This window comes from Musa acuminata, chromosome BXJ1-2 (assembly GCF_036884655.1).
Source record: "Musa acuminata AAA Group cultivar baxijiao chromosome BXJ1-2, Cavendish_Baxijiao_AAA, whole genome shotgun sequence".
NCBI classification, from domain to species: Eukaryota; Viridiplantae; Streptophyta; class Magnoliopsida; order Zingiberales; family Musaceae; genus Musa; species Musa acuminata.
In genome coordinates, this window is record NC_088328.1 from 27,432,331 (window position 1) to 27,453,622 (window position 21,292).

The following is a 21,292-nucleotide window of genomic DNA, read 5'->3' on the forward strand; positions in this document are numbered from 1 at the left end:
TTTTTTATGGAATTAAAAGAACTTGTATATATTTATTCGGTCTCCTTTGGAATGACACAAAGTGTGCCGCTTATTAAGGGGAAAAGAAGGATCGACACTTGCCCTCTTTGTTCTCGCGTTCGGAATGGCCCAATATTGCGGAATGAAGATGTCAAAAGTTACAGCCAGAGGAATGTGGTCTCGGAATTATCCTCTACAAGTGTCCCCTTCTGATTTGATATCTTTCTCGACTTAAATCTTCCCCCAATCTTTGTAGAAATCTTTGCATCATTAATGGTCGATCAAGGTGCCTGAATGTGGAATCACACATGGTAGATATCTTTAGATTACTTATAATCTTCACCAGGGCCGTCATTATAGCAGGCATGTACGAATCTTCCATTTCTTGTGGGGATGATGGCATATCATGAACTCACTAAAATTAGTTTGGCTCGCAAAAGAGAAAAAGAATAAAGGCTTGTTTGATTCATGAAGAACAGTGCAGTCAGCGCTGCTGTTCCATCTTAGATATAGTTTTGTTTTAGCTTATCATTTTATTAGTCTCGAGTGCAAACACAATGACAAAGGCCACCAGCATCACATCTGCAGTCTCTTTCAGATGACTGCCACAAGCATGCTAAGATAAGGCAGGAAGGTCAATGTCTCAGATAAAACGAGGGCGGAAGGTGGATGTAAGTCTGCAGTCAAAGGAGAGCCTAGAAGGAAATCTGAAAATACGGCAGAAGAAGAAGAAGCAGAAGAGGAGGGATTTAGATGTGTCTTGTGATCATGGACTCTTGATGATAGATAGAAAGGTGGGAAATATATAAAACAGGCTTTGATTGGAGAGAGAGAGAGAGAGAGAGAGAGAGAGAGAAGAGGGCTGCAGGCAACCCATGTGCTCACATGGAAACATAGAGAGAGAATGTATGCGTGTGTGAGAGAGAGAGAGAAGAGGGGAAGAGAGAGAGAGTGAGAGACAAACACAGAGTAGAATAGCAGCGACAAGAGGGGAGAAGTGGAAAGAAGAAAGTCTTTATAGAAAGAAGAGGAAGTAGCCTATTGCGTGAGGGGAGGAGAAGATGCGGTAGAGGAAGAGGCGAGAGTAGAAGAGAAGAGAAGCTTAAAAAGATCCCATCTTTTTGGCTTTGCGTGGTAGCCTTAGAGGCGGCAAAAGAGTGAGTGAGGGGAGAGAGAGATGAAGGAAGGGGGCGGAGATGGGTTCGTGAGGGCGGACCAGATCGATCTGAAGAGCTTGGACGAGCAATTGGAGCGGCACCTCAGCCGGGCATGGACGATGGAGAAGAGGAAGGAGGAGGAGAGGAGGGAGAGGCGGAGGGAGGAGTGGGAGATCGACCCATCGAAGCTGCTCATCAAGGGGGTAATCGCCAGGGGCACCTTCGGCACCGTCCACCGTGGGGTCTACGACGGCCAGGACGTCGCCGGTAAAAAGAGAGAGGGAGAGAGGAGGAATTCCGATGGATATTTGCTCTTCTCTGTCCAATAATGCTTGCGTTTTACTGCCGAAAATTGATCTTTTTGGCGATCGATTAGGGCTTTTAGCTCCATCGATTTTTCTCGTTTCGTGATTTCCTTCTAACTCTTCGAGACATCCCCTCTTTGTCTGCATCGAATCTACTGAATTCAATTTCTTCGAAAAATTCCTTCTTTTTTTTCTCTAGATTATTATTATTATTATTATTATTATTATTTTGTGTAATCCATTTAGATTTGTGCTCTTTCTCTCCGTATCCTGCTGAATCTGTTCTTATTTTCGACGATGCACCGACTCTGCTTGTTCCTTTTACGTAGTGATAGGGGAAAAGTATGCCTACTTGTCTCTTCATAAGTTTGGAGAAGATTCAAATGCAAATTTCCATTGGTGATACCATGATCTTTCTGTTTACGTCTCTGCTCTTGTGTTTGCTGGGTGATATGCTTTACCTTTTGGGGTTTGGTACGCTCCGGTTGGGCTTATAAAGGTTAATGTTCATTGATGTAGCCACAAGCCTGCCTGTGACTTCACATGTTGGGTGGAGTGTTTTCCGTGACACTTGTTGCATCAGTTGTTTTCTCCCTTGTACTTCATGTGAACCGAACTAAACAACTATTACTGGTTTGACGTGGGCGTTGGTCTTGTGATATCTAAAGCAGAACGGAAAGCTGTAGCACTGACAAATGATGACGAAAAATGGTTGATATGCTTTGTACTCCGGGGTGATTGAGTTTGGCATTGTGTGGTTTTGATGCATGGTAGTTCATCTGTTTCAGCATTAGCAGGCACTTAAATATGTAAAACAGACTAATAAAAGTTGTATTTTGCTTCAGAATCATTCTCTGGGGTTTACCTGAGTGAGCACCGGAAACCACATCCCTCTTGCTCATTTGTTTTGATGCAAGATTTTTTTTTTCTGAGTTTTGCATGTTGACCATGGATTTGAAGACGACTATGCATTCGGTGTGTATGCTGCACTTCTTTTGCTGGTTGTTAAAGGATTTTTTTCTTTTTTTATTGCTTTCAGTGAAGTTGCTGGACTGGGGTGAAGAGGGAAACAGAACGGAAGCTGAAGTTGCGGCACTACGGACTGCCTTCTCTCAGGAAGTCTCGGTTTGGCATCAGCTTGATCATCCCAATGTGACTAAGGTAAAGATAGTTATGTAAAGGTACAATATTATATCTGTAACGAATTCAAAACTTTAATCCAAGTCGTGCACTTTTCCTGTCCATTTGCTTGATGTTTTTAGTTCTTCTATGTTGCCTTCAGAAAGATTGGGTTTACAAGGTGTCATCTGGTTGGAAATCTTCTCTGTATTCATCTTTTTGAATATGGTTATCTACTAATTCTTCTTGTTTGTGTAGCATTTTGTCATTTTAAACTTCTTTTATTTGCAGTTTATTGGTGCTGCCATTGGTGCAACAGACCTTAACATACAAACAGAAAATGGTCATCTTAGCATGCCAAGCAATATTTGCTGTGTTGTTGTTGAGTATCTCCCTGGCGGTGCACTGAAATCATTTCTTATAAAACACCACAGAAGAAAAATAGCTTTCAAAACAGTCGTCCAGATGGCTTTGGATCTTGCAAGCGGGTGAGAGTCGGTCTTAAGTTCTTTGATTCAGAAGCTCTTAGTTCACCACATATTTTTTCTGCTTGAATGTATAAATACTTTCATGCTTCTGATCCCTGATAAAGAGCTCTTTGCAAAATAAATCTGTTTGTGCAATTTGCATCTCTATCTGTAGGTTAAGCTATCTTCATTCCAAAAAGATCGTGCACAGGGATGTGAAAACAGAAAATATGCTTCTAGATAGGACAGGAACAGTAAAAATTGCTGACTTCGGCGTTGCTCGTATTGAGGCTCAAAATCCTAATGACATGACGGGTGAGACAGGAACCCTCGGTTACATGGCACCAGAGGTATAAGATCCCTTTTGTGATGTTAAACACCATCATTTTTTTCTCTATTTTCTTTCCAGTACTTTTTTCAGCAGCATGAACTGTTTGTGGAGCTGTCATAATCAGTAAAGATCAACTCATCTAGATTGTGTGTTGTATCAATACATTGCTCCTATGTTGAAATGCTGTCTTGAAAGAAAGATTTGCTTATGATAAACATGCAATGATATGCTATGGTTTTTGTACTTTTTGAGTTCATGGCATTAAGATAACATATTAGGTTGTCTTAACTTAGATGCTTGTAACAAGGAAATAATTAGGCACATATATCAATGAGAAAGTTAGTTTATGGCTGGATATACAGATCAGGGTTTTAAATACTGGTCCGTACCGATGATACATCGTAAAACCTTAAAAATAACTTCACCTATCATGCCAGGGCGTATCGATCGGTATGCCTCGGTAACGGTCAAAATCCGAGGCGGTATCGGTCGGTATGCCTCGGTACCAGTCCAAAACATTGGTACCGCTCGGTAGAGGGCGGTTCGCGTATCAACATCCTCTTGGACCGATACATATCGCCCGTATCGAGCGATACACATTGAAATTGAGAACCCTGATACAGATAGAATGCTGGACATATGTTGTCTGCACTGTGTATGATTGCTTGCTAGTAAAGAAAAAGTCAATCTGACAGAAATCATACTAAAAGAAAGCTTCTTCTGAATTTTGTTTGGAAACTATTAGGTTTGTTGATAAAAAAAGATTCATCTAGACATACACACTAACAAAATGATGGACAAAATGGAGAAGAATCGAAATGAAGCTTTCATTGGGATAGAAGAATGAGAGAAAAGGGAGGTGAAATGAATGTGGCTCAGTTCAAGTACAGCATAATCTGTTCTTTGTTAAAGATTACATTTCAGTGACATGAGGGTTTGTCTTAATTACTCCATCGTCTTGTTTAACCATGAAGCAGTAACATGGTACTGACACATTTGCAGGTCCTTAACGGCAACCCTTATAATCGAAAATGTGATGTTTATAGCTTTGGTATCTGCCTGTGGGAGATATACTGTTGTGATATGCCGTATCCCGACCTTAGCTTTTCCGAGATCACATCTGCAGTCGTGCGGCAGGTATGCATTTCTCCCCAAGCCCAACAGCTACGGTGCTGGTAGGACCACAACTGATCATCCTTAAATTCGCAGAACTTGCGACCAGAGATACCACGCTGTTGCCCGAGCTCTCTGGCAAATGTGATGAAAACCTGCTGGGATGCAAACCCTGACAGACGACCGGAGATGGATGAAGTGGTAGCCATGTTGGAAGCCATTGATACATCAAAGGGCGGAGGTATGATACCTCCGGATCAGCAACAAGAATGCTGTGGGTGTTTCGGCAGGTATCGAGGCCCTTGATCAGCAACAAGCCATTGGTCTGGGGATGTTTAAACTTGGAAGAGACAGAGCAATGTGCACAATCAATTGCAAATGTCAGATGCGGAGCTGAGATATTATAGCAATGCATCTAGAGTATGTTCTTCATGTTTGTTGCTATTTATGTGACGATGTAAAGACATTCATCTTCATGTGTATAACCTGGCTTCTCACTTGTACTCTGTTATGCCCCCCTGCGCATTAATATTCTTCTATGTCCTATCTTGTGTGGACATGAAGAAGCACAAGGCTGCATCTTGATATGCATTGCAGAGAGAAGTGGCAGCTGATAATTACTCATGTAACGACTGTCAGGCAGACAAAGGTGGACGTGTAGCATTTACCATTCAAGTATTCTGTGTCGCCGAGCATCCTGCTAGTTTGATGGTGCTCATCGATGATGAGAACGACATAATAACTTCTTTCAGAGGCTCCGAAGGTGATCGGAAATGTTATCGCTGTCTGTGTATGGATGTTGTTGGCCTTCGGCAGACAGGAGGAGCTCACCATATTTATGGCGGCCTCCTGCCACAGATGGCCTCGAACGGTGAAGTCGGCAGAGAACAAAGTGGAGACATGGCCAGAGATGGTACTCTAACGCGAAGCCTCTTAACGGTGAAGAAGGCAGATAACAAAGTGGAGACATTGCCAGCATGCGGGCGGTGGTGGGTAGGTCCGGCCAACCCTCGAATGCCCACAAGACATGGCAGAGGCACGTGCATTCCAGCATCAAGCCAACTTGACAGCTCCAAGAACCTTGTCCGAACGACATGACGAATACACGAGCATAGACGAGGCTCTCTCGTCAACCTCGACCATTTCGTTTTCACGACCATATACACAAGATATATTTAAGCTGGAGAAGCTTGCTTAACCAACCTGCATATAATAAATACAGCAGCGTCTCTGCCCCCCCTATCATGCATGCATCAAGCAAAACGTCGAGCACATAGAAAATGGCTCTGCTACAGCCACAGTAGATGTTTGGAAGCTTCATTTCACTCCCATGCATTCCTTACCCCTCCTTGGGATTATTACAGAGCAAACCAAGAGCCATATGCTTGCTGTTTGTTCTTCCAAGGCCTGCTGCTTTCCTGCGTCGCTTAACTAATCTTGATGTGGTGAGGGAAAGATCAATGAACCACGATGCTGGTTACAGCCTTGTGGGTGTTCATCACTATTGTTCCTCCAGATTCTGCCTCTACTAAGCTGATTCCAACGCATCATGTTTGTCAATCAAATAGGTTGTGAATCAATCAAAGCTTCATGTCAATCTTCTTCCGTGGATAGACTCCTAAAATATCTGCTAGCTCTCATGGTCATGAGCACTGGAGCTTCTACTTAACATCATTATAGACAATCAAACCTATCTATAAAACTACTTAAAAACACATGACAATATAACAAGTTCATAAATTGACTGAAAATTACTATAAATAATTGACTATGTTATCAGCGGCTGCCATAAATATAAATATATATATATATATATATATATATATATATATATATATATATATATATATATTCCCCTGACAACATCATGCAAGTATGTTACTGAAATCATAAAGTCTTCAGTTTTCTGGTTCAGAGCAGTCCTATTAAAGCACTAGCAACATGATACAGGCTGATCGACAATCAAATATTGAAAATACTTGCATCTCAGATCTTCTCAATCCTATTGTAGAAGCTAAGCAAGATAATGCAGATGCCTTCTTTCACAGTTCCAAATATAGGCCTTTGCTGATTGCAAATTTGACATTTTTGTTTTAATAGAAAACTAATACAGGATCACCGACGTTTGGTCATTCCAAAGGTAAGCATACATATTCCAATGAACAGACATAAAGAACATAAAATGCAGCAGAAAGCGAGTTTCCCAATTTATATGACAAGCATGTATTCATCAAAGGGAGCTGAATTGCACAACTACAGAGAATGTTGTTAAGCACTACAAGAGCTTACTCCACGGAAAGTTGAATTTGACTGAAAAACCATAAAGATTCTACTTGAAGAAACACTATAATTCCAAAAACAATGGATCTTTATTTAAAGTCTTCTTGTAGATGTTCACAAGAGGTCTTTGCAAAGGCTTGCCATACTTAAAACAGCCAGTTAATTTAGCAATACCAGACTACAAAAATCATCATCTCAACATGTTTTATAAAGAATGATCCTTTGAGTGAAACAGCTTCCTCAAATTTCTTGTGGAAGATAGGTACTGAAAAAATGATAGTCTCCTCTTGGTCTTTCAGCCACAGATGAGGGCCTTTTCAGGTACCTAAAACAAGCCACTGGCCAACAATATACAAACATGAACGTGAATGCTACTTAACTTTGTATCATCAAGAAATTAAACAAAAGTTAGATTTCATAACAAAGTGTTAAAAGCAATGCAGAGCAAAGCAGAAGACAAGAATCTGTTAAGCCACAGTAAACTCAAATGACTGTGCACTGGTCTCGCATTACTAAGATACATCATAGTCACTATCACGTGACATACTGAGCTATTATTACTAGGAGAAATTTCTTATTCATTGACGTATATATGTATAGAAGCGACAGTATCAGAAGGCAATGCTATGTATACATATCATATACACGCCAACTCTTGCATTAGCAAGCTAGCGTTCTAAATATATATGAACCGTAGGAAACTCTTCTGCTTAGCTGTGTTATCTAAAGATGCACGCAAACATAACCCTTGTACTCACTAGTTTCTTCAGCTTAGCGTTCTAATTAAGAGTCTACACATGCTATGCAATGCTTGGGATTAAAGATGCAACTCACATGGTGTTCGACTGAATTCCTCTCATCTGGTTTGCACTAAGACCATGCCAATCCTTGACCATTTAGTAGGGAAGGCTAATGAGATCGAACCATGCTGCAGACATTAAAGCAGAGTCAGACTCTCTTTTCCAAACTTATACTGACGTGCCAGAATTATCCCATCTCTTTTGCTACGACTTCCTTCCATCATTTGTGCGATTCCACGATGATCAACTTCTGTACTTTACGGAATCATATAGCTTTCTAGTAATGAACTAGAAAGAAACCTTCTTTTAAGGAACAGCAGCTATACGAAACCCTATCTTTTCAAGAACGTCCGATCCTGAACCCTCTCTTGTTGCATTGTCGTTAACGCTCTGCCGAACTTAAGACCCAGACGACGCACTGTTCCTCTTATTCTCCGTTCTCTCCGTTCCTAGTGATTAGCCACAAAATCTCTCGATTCCTTTATCCTCTGTCTGTGCACACATCCATCATCGGAACCGTTAAGCGTACGCCGGAACATTGGGACAACTTCCTCCGATCGAGCTCTGTCTGCATCTGGCGGAGCCTGGTCCTCAACTTGGCTCACAAGCCAGCTCCGAATATCCTACTAGAGATGATTCAGCACGCTTCGGATCTACTCCTGCAGCTCCTGATCGGTAAGATGCGCGAGATACGACGCCTCTGCCGGCGCGGCCTCCCTCCCGCCAAGCGCAGCGGCCACCGCCTCGACCTCCGGCGCCGGGTCGTCGTCTCTCCCTGGGATCGGGAGCATCTCCTTCCAATCATTTTGAAGAGGATCCCTCTCCCATCTCCGCCGTTGCTCCTCCTCCTCGAACCCTAAACGTGCAGAAGTTCGCGGAATCCCGAGCTGCCGAGCTTGATTCGCTCCACTCCATCATCTCCACCCGACTGAACCACGACTTCCGGATTCGCCGCGACAAGCGGAGGCGAACCACCGGCCACAGAGCCTCCACCAAGAATCATGGCCGCCCCAAGAGAAGGAAGCTGGGGTTCGAGGGTGGAATCCTGCCCGAGGTTGAAGAGGTTCAGACGACCAAGAAGGTGTCCCGCAGGACTCGTCGGAGGATGGAGTTCCGAAGCAATCCGTCTTACCGGCTTTTGTACCGCGGGAGATGGTACGAAGAGGTTGAGGACTCATCTGTGGCATGCTAAGCGGTTCACGATGGTGAAGCACTGGGATTTTACCTTCCTCTGGGGCTTCATGGCAGGTAAACGTCCTGTCTAATATACTGTATCTCCTTTGGTTTCAAACATTTTGGGTGGGGAAGACACAATTTTGGCAAATTTTGTGTTCTGCTGCACTTCTATTGTTGTTGAGATGCTAATTTTTCAGAGAAAATCATACTAAAGTACCAGAAAGAAACAATATGAGTGAGGTTACATTTGAAAAACCTATAGTTTGGAGTGACATGAAGTTCTTAGAAAGAAACAATATATATTCCTTAGGTTTATGCAGGAGGCTGCCAAACTAGATGAGGATACGTTTAACAAGGATAAAGCATGGTGGAAAAAGTGGTGTAAATCTTTTCTAGTTGTACAATCATCAGACTTGTGTAGAATTAAACTATGTAACAGAAGCAGAAGGCCAGCTTCTTTTCATGTTGGAAACTAGTACCCGTACATTCTGCAGTTTATTTGAGGAAAGATGATCGAATCATTTTTTATTTTAGAATAATGTTATGGTGTGAATCAAAGTTCTGCTTAGAGTTTCCTTGTTGAGCCAACTGCATAGTGATAGACATGGTTTCTCTGTATTCATGTTCCATATAGAACTGTGTTTGTTACTTGAATATTCTATCGTTACTTATCAGTCTCACTATTATTAATAGGACATGCTCATGAATTTCATCTGATACTGAGTTTTTTGAAGTTTAATGGAGTTTCTTAAGATATACGTTTATATTATGGTTTTATGCAGAGGACAAGGTTCAAGGGCTGTATTGAAGTGGTTCAAATATGGTGCACTCTTGCATGATGCTAGTTATTGTCTTCCCATCCAAATAGAGGGTCCAGAGGATGGCATTTTCTTTCTTTTTATGAATTTCGGCTGTTAAATCCATCCATCTCATTTCCATTTACTTCACATGATTTTTTCTTTTACTGAACATTGCTTCTACAATTAACTCCTTTAAAAAGATTTTACCCCTTCTTTGTGTTCAGGACTCCATATTGGTTGTGTGGAGAATGGTTTTGTTCCCATCGCCTTATGTACACCTTCAACTGCTTCAGAAAAACTATCTAACCAGGTTGCTCATGGAGTTTACTATGGAAAAGCTATGGTAGGTTGTAATTTTTGTGAGCATGATTGATTCAGTTCCAAGGGGTCCATACTTGAAAGAATTATAACAGTGGCTTTCTGCAGCTTTATCATATTGAAACTTCAGTTATTTACATGTGGCAACCCTTCCTAAGAGATAGTGATCATGTTAATGCTGAGAAAGATGGAGTTTCCAACAGTTCTGGCAGCACTCATAAAGATGAGTGTAGTTTGCCAATTAGAAAAATGTGGATATGGATACATGCTGCTTCTTTCAATGAAGGATTTGGTGTAATAGATAATGCACGTCAAAAACCGGTACCGATAAGCAACTTCTCTTCTCTCGTCTCTCGTCTCTCTCTCTCTCTCTCTCTTCTCTTTTTCTGGTGCCCTAGTACAATAAACTATATGTTGTCTCTATCCTGTTCTTTTAATTAGATATACCTGTTTATAGATGCATCCATATCCTATGATGTAATGTCATCCATGTGTCCTGTTTGTTTGGTTCACTTAGCAATTGTGCTACCAATGTTCAAATGAAATGCCGTTTTGTCTTTCTCCTTTTTTTTTCTTATTCAGCAGATGCATTTGTTGTCTGGTGCCCTAGTACAATAAACTATATGTTGTCTCTATCCTGTTCTTTTAATTAGATAAACCTGTTTATAGATGCATCCATATCCTATGATGTAATGTCATCCATATGTCCTCTTTGTTTGGTTCACTTAGCAATTGTGCTACCAATGTTCAAATGAAATGTTGTTTTGTCTTTCTCCTTTTTTTTTTTTCTTATTCGGCAGATGCATTTGTTGTCCTTGGAATAACTTTGTCGTTCCAAACAGAGTAATGCTCTTAGGCATATTTGTTGAGTACATGTTAACAGTTGCATGATGATAAGAGCACAGAAAATGACAGGTTGTAGTAAATAGAAATACTCTATTGTTTTAGCCATTTAAGAATGGAATTATCTGTCTTTGTTGGGACATCCGGGTTGGTTAGTGCAATGTTGCATAAGTGACAGATCTCAGGTTTGAGTCCACGTGTGAGTATCATATATGTTGTTAGATGTAATAAAGATTTCTTCCAATTTTTGTTTAAAAAAAAGAATGGAATTATCTCTATTTGGACTGGTCAGAACTTTTTTATTTCTTGGTCACTTAAAACTTTGTGTTATACTAAAAGACACCAAATTTGCTGTATTCTTGGATTGCTAACAATACATAATCTTCGGTGGCTAAAATTTGAAGTGGATATGTGAACCAACTTGAATTTCTAATGGCATTCATGAAAACTGTATTTTCAATTTTTCAGATGCATGAGTGTGGTGTATATGTCAGATGCTTTACGCTTGAGGGGAAAATTGCAAGATTAGAAGTTATGGGGTCCAAGGCAACAAAAATAATAAAGAAGATTCTACATCCTGTATCCCAGTACGTTTTTGTGTTGAATCTATCAATTATTTATCAATTTAATCTTTGCAATGAGTACAGTACGTCGTACATTCTTTGCAGGTCATGTAGTAGTGCAGATAATTCTCTATTAAATCAATCAAGTCTTACACCTTGCAGCAACTCACAAGTTCAGAAATCTATTCTCCTTTGCCATGCGGAGAAACTTCCCTCCTATGCAATTTTATCTTTAACAATTCATGATCCACGAGATTTGCCATCTAGCAGAACTGAAGTTACAGATAACGAGCTTTCTACCATCCTTGAGGGTTATTTTCAGGGAGAAGATTCATTGTGGTCAAGACCTGAAACCAATGGCATTTTCCTCTCTGATAGTATAAGTTTGTGGGATTGCAGCAATAACTTAAATCCTCCTGTTCCAGAAAGCATTATTTGCCAAGAGAAGCATGATAGGCGCTTAAAGGACTTCTACCTTGAGCCTTCCAGTCATGCAGGTGCTCAACTGAAGTAAAAGATGGTCCAAGCTGAACCTGCCTTATTTTGCTTCTTAAGCATGCTGACTATGGTAGCTTCTGTATGGGGTGAGATTCTACCTTACTATCATTTTCCTGCTATGGTAATCATATCATCCTTATCTAGATGACGTCCGTGACAGATGCATGCTATTTTATTTTCTCTTACACAATGTTGTATCTATATGTGCTTTTTTCAAAATAACCCTTGTCCTTTGCCTTGTTCTGAAGGCTATTTTGCTTGTGGTATTAACTTTTAGTGGCCAATTCAGTTCTAATTTCAGATCTCTGGCAGGTGGTCTATTATCCTACCACTCAGTTGGGTTAAGACATTTTGGACTTTGTTGGTTTCGCATGGGTGTCATGCAATTGACTTGAGAGAGAGGCGGTGGGTTGCATCAAATGTAAGTGAATGATATGCATTTGCTTAGGATTCTTGGTAATATTGATAATAAGAATAAGCTGGCTTTTCATACTTGTAACAAATAAAAGGGATTCAAGTTATTACTTGAGTTTGATGCAGATGTTCACTCAAGGTTAGAGTCATGGAAATAGCCACTTTGCTTGCAGGGTAAGGGTTGCGTGCATTTTCCTTTTGAAACTCTGCACTAAAGGGAACCTTGTGCACCAGGCTTGCCCTTTTTTAATGTTTCTATCAACCTGAAGCAAACATTAGTATATTGAGCAGCATTTGTCGTTTTAATCATGGTATGCAATTTCGAATGGTACCGTCCGGTACGGGCGATATGTATCGGTCCGACGACATACCGGTACGCGGACCGCCCGCTACCGGACAGACCGTGCTACAGTGCTACAGTAAGAGGAAATCGTTCGGTAAGCCCTGGTGTACCACTCGATATGTCGGTACCGTACCGTACCAAGTCAACCTCGAAACACCGGTACGATACGGTATTGCATACCTTGATTTTAATTGTGTCACAAATTTGATCTTTTTTTTTTCTCTCATAACAATTCTCAATCTCTTTTTCCTTCCATTTCAGCTAGAGAAGTTCTTTATCAAAGTTTTGCTCACTCTGTTTTATCAACAAAATCTTGGCCACCACCTAGTCATTTCTACATTCATTCGGATATATTTATGCTTACTATTATCATTTTTTTAATATCTATTTTTCCTCGGTTTTAACTTTGTGACCGAGTATGATAAGATCTCTCTTGTTGCAGAGTGGCTTACCATCTTCTCTGTTTGATTTTCCTGATTGCACAGCATACTCATCTTTCATGGCTGATGAAGCTGCTACATTGGATACTGCATCTGTGCTCCATCCTCTTGCAGTGAGACCTTCAAGAGTTCCAATACCTTCCCCATGGAATAGCATAGTATCTACAGTTATTAAAGGACCAAACATCTTAAGAGGTTTTATGACGATGGATGCTCAGACTTCTTCTGGAATAATTCCTGAAAATTCCATTTTAAATGTGGACTCCAAAGATAAAACTTCATCACCTGAGCGTCAAGCCGCTGTAGTATTTCCAGATTTTATAGCAAGAACATCCAAAGTCTTGGACTGGTATTTGAAAAAGATTGGTTGCAGAAACTTGCTTTCATTACCTGACGTACAAATAGCGGAAAACAGTACACTTGATTGGGTCAAAATTAGTGCCAATGTGATGCATGCTTGACAGCAAACTTTGCTTTGTAAGACTTATGCTTCATGCATATAAGAAGGGTGTTTTTGAAGATGGGGCAATCGTTGTGAACCAAATTTGACAGACCTATCACGATGGACATCCAGGTTCATATATCCAAAAAGCTCCCTCTTTTCGTTCTAATGCTAATTACTTGGGAAGTTATTATTTTTGGTGCAAAATCACCAGTATCACTAGTGACAATTTCAGACTTGGAAATTCATGGTATTGTTCATGATTTAATGAATGCTCCCATATTGTCTACCATAAAAGGTTCTCTATCCTGTAGAATTTTCTGTTATTTGTTGAATGTTATCATGCTGATCTTGGTGACACTTCCAGCCAATCTATATCTTCTTCTCTGGACCCAATGTAGAAATTGGAAATCAGATGCCCTGCATCCAAATATGTGAACCTACACATTTGAAATGCATGTGATTATAAAAGTTCTGCAATTCTTATGCAACAACTTAAACAGTCCTTTGCTTTCATTCTTCAGTTATCTTGTCCTATATGTTTACTTGTATGAAAATTTGATAATCACCAATTTCACAGGATAGAACATGTAGTTCCAGAGCAGCAACATTTGTTGCAGCAAGTATTTCAGTTCTCATGCATCTTTTACGAGACTGATTACTCTTTACTTTTTATTAATCTGTGGAGATCATGTGTTGTTGATCTTTTTGCCAGTAAAGATGTAAAAATAATTGATGAGATTCTCGAAATTATGTTTGAGATGCATCACACGCCTATTCCTGAAACAAATTTACCCCGTCTTATCTTATTTGCAATAGTTTTGAGTCTGTTTTTTGCTAATTTGCTGTTGGTTTTGTTTTCCATGCTGCGGTGTCAGTTAACTAATATGAATGCTTACATCAACAATTAATTGCATGATCTTTCAGAACTTCCAAGCATAATCCATTAACAGGCCCTCCTTATAAAACATCATCTTTTCCTTATAAAATAGAAATACTTTTCTTATTTCGTACAGATTTCACTGATAATATTATGCTACTAGAATATGAAAATTATTTCTTTGATGGTTGCTTTATCCTGTGATTTACTCTATCATGGTTCCCTCCTTGACACCGTACAATAGGAGGTACAGATATGACTGCTGATATGTTTGATTCCAGGATAGTCTATTGGATTAGATTGTTTAATTGTGAATAACAATTTTATTTTAGAGATTTGTCGTACCAATTTCCGCTTCAGTTGTGTTGGGTCTGCTTGTTTTCAGGTTTCGGCCGCCGGTTGCTGATGCCGCCCGGAAAGGACTCGACATGGCGTCTTCTTCGCTACTCTCAGCAGCTTGAATACCTTGGAGAAGTATTCTTCCACCTCCCTTCCGTTCTCTCTCTCTCTTGCTCTCTTCCTTGTTCGTTATTTAAATTTACTACTTCTTGTGATGATACGGACCGGTATTTGAATTGATAAGACAAACTCGTGCTATTAGTGTATCTTAGCAAAGATAAGATACACACTATTAGTCATTGATTCTTCTAGATGATCCTTATTAGTGTATCTTAGTAAAGATCCCTTGGTATGGAACCTTCTGATATTCGAGGAAGATCTATATTTCGTTCCATCTTTGTAATCTTATTCTAAATGCATTCCCCTTTGCATCTGAGTTGGAATTCATAACTGGGGAATTTTTCTAGACTAATACTCGGACCGGTTCTTTTAATCGTGCATCATCAAGTTGAGGTTTCATATCAATCTGATGCTGTTGTTCTGCACTTTTCTACTAATGTTCAATATGAAATGTAATTGTTCACTCCCCCCCCCACGCCCCCTCGTGCAGAGACACTTCACACTTCTGCGCTCGTGGGTCCGACGGCATTAGGTCGAACTCGAGGGTGGGGGGGGGGGGGGGGCGGGGGACGTCCTGCGTCCAGTTGTTCGAATCGCATCTGGTTGATATATGTTCACTAGAAATGGGTTCAGGTGAAAGCGAGGCGGGCCATTAAATAATCAATTATATCCCTTCCCCTCCGACCCGTCACTTGGGAGCGACGCGACAAGTCATTTTGTTATCATTCCCTGGCAATAATCCTTTCTTTTCTTCTTTTTGTTTTTGCGGAAAAGACCCTCAAGTTTTAGGTAATTTTGTCTTCCGCTTTCTCGTCTTTTTCTTTTGCCCTGTATCCCCAAGCAGCGCCCGACGCCCACTTTGCTCCCTCGTCCTCCTACCCAGGGATGGAAACCCTAGAGGCCACCGAGCCCATGTCCGGCGAGTCGCCGACCCAACCCCAAAGCTCGGGTTCCCCCCAACCGCCACTGGCTCCATCCGAGCGGCGACTCCTCGAATCTACGTATCTTGCGGACGCTGCTGCAGACGGCGCCTCCGTCGCGGCGAACTTGGCTCCGGTAACCCCCTCCGGAACCGAAGCTAAGGATGATGTGGATGCGCATTTTGGCAACGGGGGATTGGGTCTAGGATCGGTTACCGGCGAGTCACCGGAAGGAATCCCTATCGCCGTCGGCGATCTCGTGTGGGGGAAGACCAAGAACCATCCCTGGTGGCCGGCGCTGGTTTCCGATCCCTCCCGCGCGCCCATCGATGCCAAGAAGGCCCACCTGAGCGACGTCTCCCTCCTGCTGGTCTACTGCTTCGGCAGCGGTGCCTTCGCCTGGTGCGAGCCAGCCCAGCTGAAGCCCTTCGTCGAGGACTTCCATTGCATGACGAGGCAGAGCAGCTCTAAGAGCTTCGTCGCAGCCGTCGAGGGCGCCTTGGATGAGATCAGGCGCCGCCTCCAGTTGGAGCTCACTTGCGGCTGTGTTCCGCCGGAGGCCGGAGGGAAGACTGCTGAATGCCCAGCCGGGAGGCTTCCGATCTCGAACTTTCAGCCTTTGGAGTTCCTCGAGCATCTCCAAGACGTGGCTTGTGACGTTACGATGGCCGATGTGTTACAAGTTGCAGCTTTGAGAAGTTGGGTGATCGCTTTCGCCAAAGGATGGACTGCTGGTTTGCCTGGGTACCACCCTCGCCGTGAGATAATGGAGCTGGTGGACAAGATTGATCTTGACGTGCCACCAGGAGACCTCGGCGATGGCAATGAGGAGGGAGATGGCGAATGTTGGATCACCGGGAGCAGGTTCAGAAAAGGTCTCAAAACATCAGAGGATAACTTGCACAAGAGGCAGAAAAAAAGGAGCATGGCTGCACTGATCGCTGGGATGGAGTTGGATACAGTTGAGCTCAGCGATGGTGATGAATTTACAGTGGAGGAGAAGGTAAAGGGCGTGAAGAACCAGATGATCAAGAAGGTGAAAGATATGGATGCGGATGATTGTGGTGTTGAGGCCCAAGAAGATACTGGCTCAGGTAGACGGGAGCGGAAGAAGAGCAAGTACTTGTCACCTCCTTACACTTGCTTGGGTGCATATACCAACACTCTTGACTCACCGAGGAGTGGTGAGGTGAAGTCGCCTAGGAAGGCTGCTGAAGCCTCTCGGGCTCTAAATTCTGATATCTCATCCTTATTGAGGTGCGACTCGGAGTCCGTTGAGAAGGAAGAGGATACTAGTAATCCTGGTTTTGGAATTGAGAGCACTTCTGTCAATGACATTCTTGCAGAATTACTTTGCACGGCAAGAAATCCACTTCATTTAAAGTGGAACCGATCAGCAAAGATGATTAAGAGCTTCTTCATTAAATACAGAAGCTCAATGTACTCAAGTGGATCTGACTTCCTAACCTACCAGAAGCACCATAATGAATGCTGTCAGGTGAGTATAGAATCTCCAAACAAGCTGATTGTCAATAATAGTTCTGAACTGGGAAAATCCGAGGGGGGATGGAAGGACAAGAAAGATGCTACTGATTTGCAAGTAGAGACAGGCCTAGCTCCTGATTCAAGAAGTTGTTCTGAACAATGCAAGGTTGGGCGGAAGAGGAAGATGAGAAAGAATGAAGATAACAATGTAACACCAGCAGATTTGGAGCCTCAGGTCATAAACATTCCAGTGGAAAGAAAAAACATAAAGAGCAAAGTTGTAGCTACTGGAGAAAGTGTAGTTCTGTGCCCTGCGCCTGTTAATTGTATGCAACCAGCTGAAGTTGGAAACAAGATGAATAAGAAGGGTAAGGGAGTTACTAATGGGCAAAAGGCTGTGGACCCTGTCCATAATCTTTCAGAGTGTTCGCAAGATGGCAACTCTAAACGGAAGAGGAAGAAGAGCAAACGTGCAAATGCTGATGTACCCTTGGTTGATTCGATCAGGGGCATCACAAATACTTTGGAGAAAGTCAAATCTGAGCACACGAGGAAAGATGATGAAACTTGTTACAGTTACCCTGGAGCTCTTCTCTTGACTTTTGCCTCAGGAGTTCCTTTGCCCTCCCAAAGCGAACTAATTTCTACTTTTCGCAAGTATGGAGTTGTGATAGAATCAGAGACGGAGTTGCTAAAAGAGACCAGCAGTGCTCGTGTTGTGTTTGCCAAAAGCACTGATGCGGAAAAAGCCTTCAATAGCTCAGATAAAACTGGTGTCTTTGGGCCACCATTTGCAAACTACCATCTCCACTATCTACCTCCGATTGCATGCACTCCTCATCCAATACCTCCTCTTCCTTACATAAGGGAGAGTCTCGAGAGGATGATATCTACTCTGACTACTACTACGTCAGTGAAAGAGACAGGGCCATCTGATGGGATGAAGCCTGCTGCAAGGGAAAATTTAGTTGGAGACATGGAGGGCCTCCTGAAGAAGGTGAACACAATGCTAGACGGGGCTGCTGCTGGTACCTAGTTTGAGAATGATAGTATGGTTCTAACATCTTTTAGCTTAGGCATCAGTGATCGGCCCTGCTTTATCAGGTTGTTGAATGATGACCTATAAGTGGGATCAGTACCACTTGCTTTATTTAGGTTGCTGAATGTAAGTGTAATTGTTATTAGTACCGTCAGTACGACTTGCTTGATCTCGTTTGCTGAACATTGACATGTTGACCTTATGCATAGCTTAGTTTAGATCATCTGTGTGCATTATAGACTATTTCTTCTCACTGTTTTCTGCCAGATAATGGATAACCTCATCCGCTTTGCGCATTGTTGTTTGGGGTTTGTTTGACCTGCTTAGTTTATTGTGTTGTTAATTTGTTAAACCTAGTTGGTTGTTATACCTGTGATGAGAACCAAAAGATGGTCAACTCAATCATACATCCTTCTGAATATAAATACAATGAAATATTCGAGATCATCTATTTCTCTCTTTATTATTGTAGCATGTTTGCTTTTATGGCTAATGAACAGGATGGAGGCAGCGACCTAGCCGACTGGGGTTGGATATATGAATGTGGATTATCAAACTAGTAGAAGGAAAGAAAAACAAAGTTTAATAGCGTTATTTTGTTGCAGATGGAGGAGCTGAAAGCTTGATTTTTGATCAATTTCTGTGGGACATTTGAATGAAATGATTGTGAAGTTTATTTGAACTTCATGGATTGGATTTAACTTGTGATAAAAACATTTTATGTCATGTGGTTCTAGGCCTAGTATATCCAACTCATTAGATCAGTGATATGCTAGAATTGACAGTGACAAAATAGTTAATACAGGTTCCTTATTGTATTGTTGCTCTCTTTTTCTTGCAAACTTAATATGTTGTTGATAGACCGAAGATGGATAGCTGGTCATCAGATAATAGAAATAAATCCAGTCATCTATCTATACATCATTGTACCAACTGTGAACATCTCTTTTTTTTATATATGTCCTGCATCCGTTTGAGTTGGTTTGATATCTGTCCTGTACTGCTGTTGATAACTTTTTTAACATTCCCTAATGTAAGAGAAGAGCTAGAAATGTGAGTTTCCTTGTCATGGCCAAATTGCATCCTGAAGTTGGTCCAGAGCTTCGATATCTGTCGTATGTGTTGCTTGATCACTGTGCCACTGCTCCCCTCCATGTGCTGCTGTTTTTAGTGGTTTCATGAGAGTATGATCTTAATTATTCTGGCTTAATGTTTTGAATGGATTGCTTTAATTTTGGTACAAATTTCATTGCTTCAATCTCTATTTTCCCGAAATTTGTTGCCTTTGCACTCTGGCAGTGTTTTTGGGTTCTCTGTTACGTGTACCCATGCAATACTTGACATTTCTTGACATTTTATGATAGGTCTCGGAGCTCTTGTTCTTTCACTTTGGTAATCTGCGCTTCTTTATATATTGTTGACGCAGATCCACTTGTGATCAATTATTGGGGACGGGAGACTTGTGGCAGTCACAGACTTGTGTTATTTAATGAAGGAATCGTTCGTGTGATAGTTAGTGCATACAATATCCTTTTGTGCGCTTCGGTATGTATTTAAGATTAATTCTAATATTTTACCATTCCACTGTGCAGGTGGACGGGTGGATGTTTGTCTACTAGTGGCTATGAATGTGACTGACACCCAAGCTACAATATTTGTGTTGATTGAGGTGAGCATTTATGCATATCCCATTGTGGTTGGTCAACTGGTAATACTGGACAATTTGATTATAGAGCAGCTAAGTGTAATCGATTTATAAGTTATAATTGTGAAGGAGAGGGGCGGTTTAAGATAACTCGTTTGCTACTACTAAGTAAAGTCAAATAAGAGAGGTATCGTAGGCACTCACTCAAAGAAGCACGCTGGGCATTACCCACAACAACTTTCTTCCTTTTTTAATCTTTTCTTTATTCTTTTTTATTTTGATGGTAGAGAGTGATCGAGCCCCGCTATGTTCCACTTTGCGGTCGGTCCCCCTGGACCCACATCTGGTGTCGGCCTGTTTGTATAACAGAGCCCGGATTGCGCCGCGTACGCCTCGAAGGTCACGATCAAGAAGGGGAACGCCGTCGCCCTTCTGGGCCGGGGGTATGACGCGATCTCTGATCCTCTTCCTAGATGGCGATCGTTTTGGAGTCACGGGTCTGATTTTGGTGCTTGGATCATCTGATGGATCACTTTCGGGTGGGTGGTTCATCGGACTCGATGGTGCTTCCCTCCCTTGTTCCCTTCTTTTCTTCGTCTTGAGTTGATTCTCCTCTCCGTTCTTGAGATGGACCGTTTCTTCTTTCTCGAGATGGATTCTTTTCTTCTTTGTTGAGATGGATGATGTCCGTTGGTGATGTTTCCCTCCCTCCTTCCTTCTCTTCTCTTGTCCTTCGTTGAGATAGGATCGTTTTTTCTTTCTCTTTTCTTCTATGCAAAGATGGATTCTTCTCTTCTTTTTCTCGAGACGAATCCTCGTATTCTTTCTTGAGATGGATCTCATGATCTGTTGATCTTGGGTTACTTACTTTTTAGCTTTTAAGCATCAGGGTTTTCTTTTCTGGATGTTCTGCTCTTCTGGTTTCTGTTATTTTGATGCAGTTTGTTTCTTGAATCTTTCATCGGAACATTTGTTTTCTAATTCATGGTTTTCTTCTTTACATGATCATCTTACGAGCGAGCCGCATGTGCTTTTCGTTTGTTCTTAAATCTGAAGGTTAGAGATCATGAATTTTATTGATTTCCCGATTGCATTTTGTTTCATCACCATTTGTTGACAATTACGTAGATGCAACTGGAGCTTAACAATAAAGACAAATGGAGATTAATGCTGGTTTAATCCATCGCACAAGATCTGACAGTTTCTTATATTCGTAGATTCATTCAATACTGCACATCAGTGACCTTTTTTCTTTTGCCGTGTCTGATCATGCCAAATTACTATCACCAGCATTGTCATATAGATGTTTCCTGTCTCCTTTAATTCTTTGTCTATTCTTCTCTGTTTTCATGCTATATCTTTGTTGATAGCTTCGTTGTTTGAGTAACGCTCCTCATTCAGCATCCTTTATCAAGAGAAAAAAAGGGGGACTTCTTGGAATTAATCCTTTCAATA

General features: G+C 41.5%; 2 protein-coding genes and 1 pseudogene across 2 annotated transcripts; all 3 read left to right on the top strand.

Moving 5' to 3' along the window:
* Window positions 1-690: 690 nt before the first annotated feature.
* Window positions 691-4,998, top strand: LOC135606734 (serine/threonine-protein kinase 54-like). Its single transcript, XM_065097893.1, has 6 exons — window positions 691-1,424; window positions 2,502-2,623; window positions 2,873-3,069; window positions 3,224-3,398; window positions 4,382-4,516; window positions 4,589-4,998. The coding sequence occupies exons 1-6, from the start codon at window positions 1,178-1,180 to the stop codon at window positions 4,796-4,798; spliced, it is 1,086 nt and encodes a 361-aa protein (XP_064953965.1). The 5' UTR covers window positions 691-1,177; the 3' UTR covers window positions 4,799-4,998.
* A 202-nt stretch (window positions 4,999-5,200) lies between these two features.
* Window positions 5,201-14,750, top strand: LOC135611995 (ribonucleases P/MRP protein subunit POP1-like; annotated as a pseudogene).
* Window positions 14,751-15,308: 558 nt separating this feature from the next.
* LOC135606748 (PWWP domain-containing protein 3-like) lies at window positions 15,309-20,400 on the top strand. Its single transcript, XM_065097922.1, has 3 exons — window positions 15,309-19,704; window positions 19,785-19,861; window positions 20,125-20,400. The coding sequence occupies exon 1, from the start codon at window positions 15,634-15,636 to the stop codon at window positions 18,187-18,189; it is 2,556 nt and encodes an 851-aa protein (XP_064953994.1). The 5' UTR covers window positions 15,309-15,633; the 3' UTR covers window positions 18,190-19,704; window positions 19,785-19,861; window positions 20,125-20,400.
* The last annotated feature ends 892 nt before the right edge of the window (window positions 20,401-21,292 follow it).

Coding starts and splice junctions, on each gene's coding strand:
- LOC135606734 (XM_065097893.1), top strand. CDS start 1,178: ATGAAGGAAGGGGGCGGAGATGGGTTCGTGAGGGCGGACCAGATCGAT. Junction 3,070..3,223: donor GCTTTGGATCTTGCAAGCGG/GTGAGAGTCGGT, acceptor CTCTATCTGTAG/GTTAAGCTATCTTCATTCCA. Junction 3,399..4,381: donor TCGGTTACATGGCACCAGAG/GTATAAGATCCC, acceptor ACACATTTGCAG/GTCCTTAACGGCAACCCTTA.
- LOC135606748 (XM_065097922.1), top strand. CDS start 15,634: ATGGAAACCCTAGAGGCCACCGAGCCCATGTCCGGCGAGTCGCCGACC.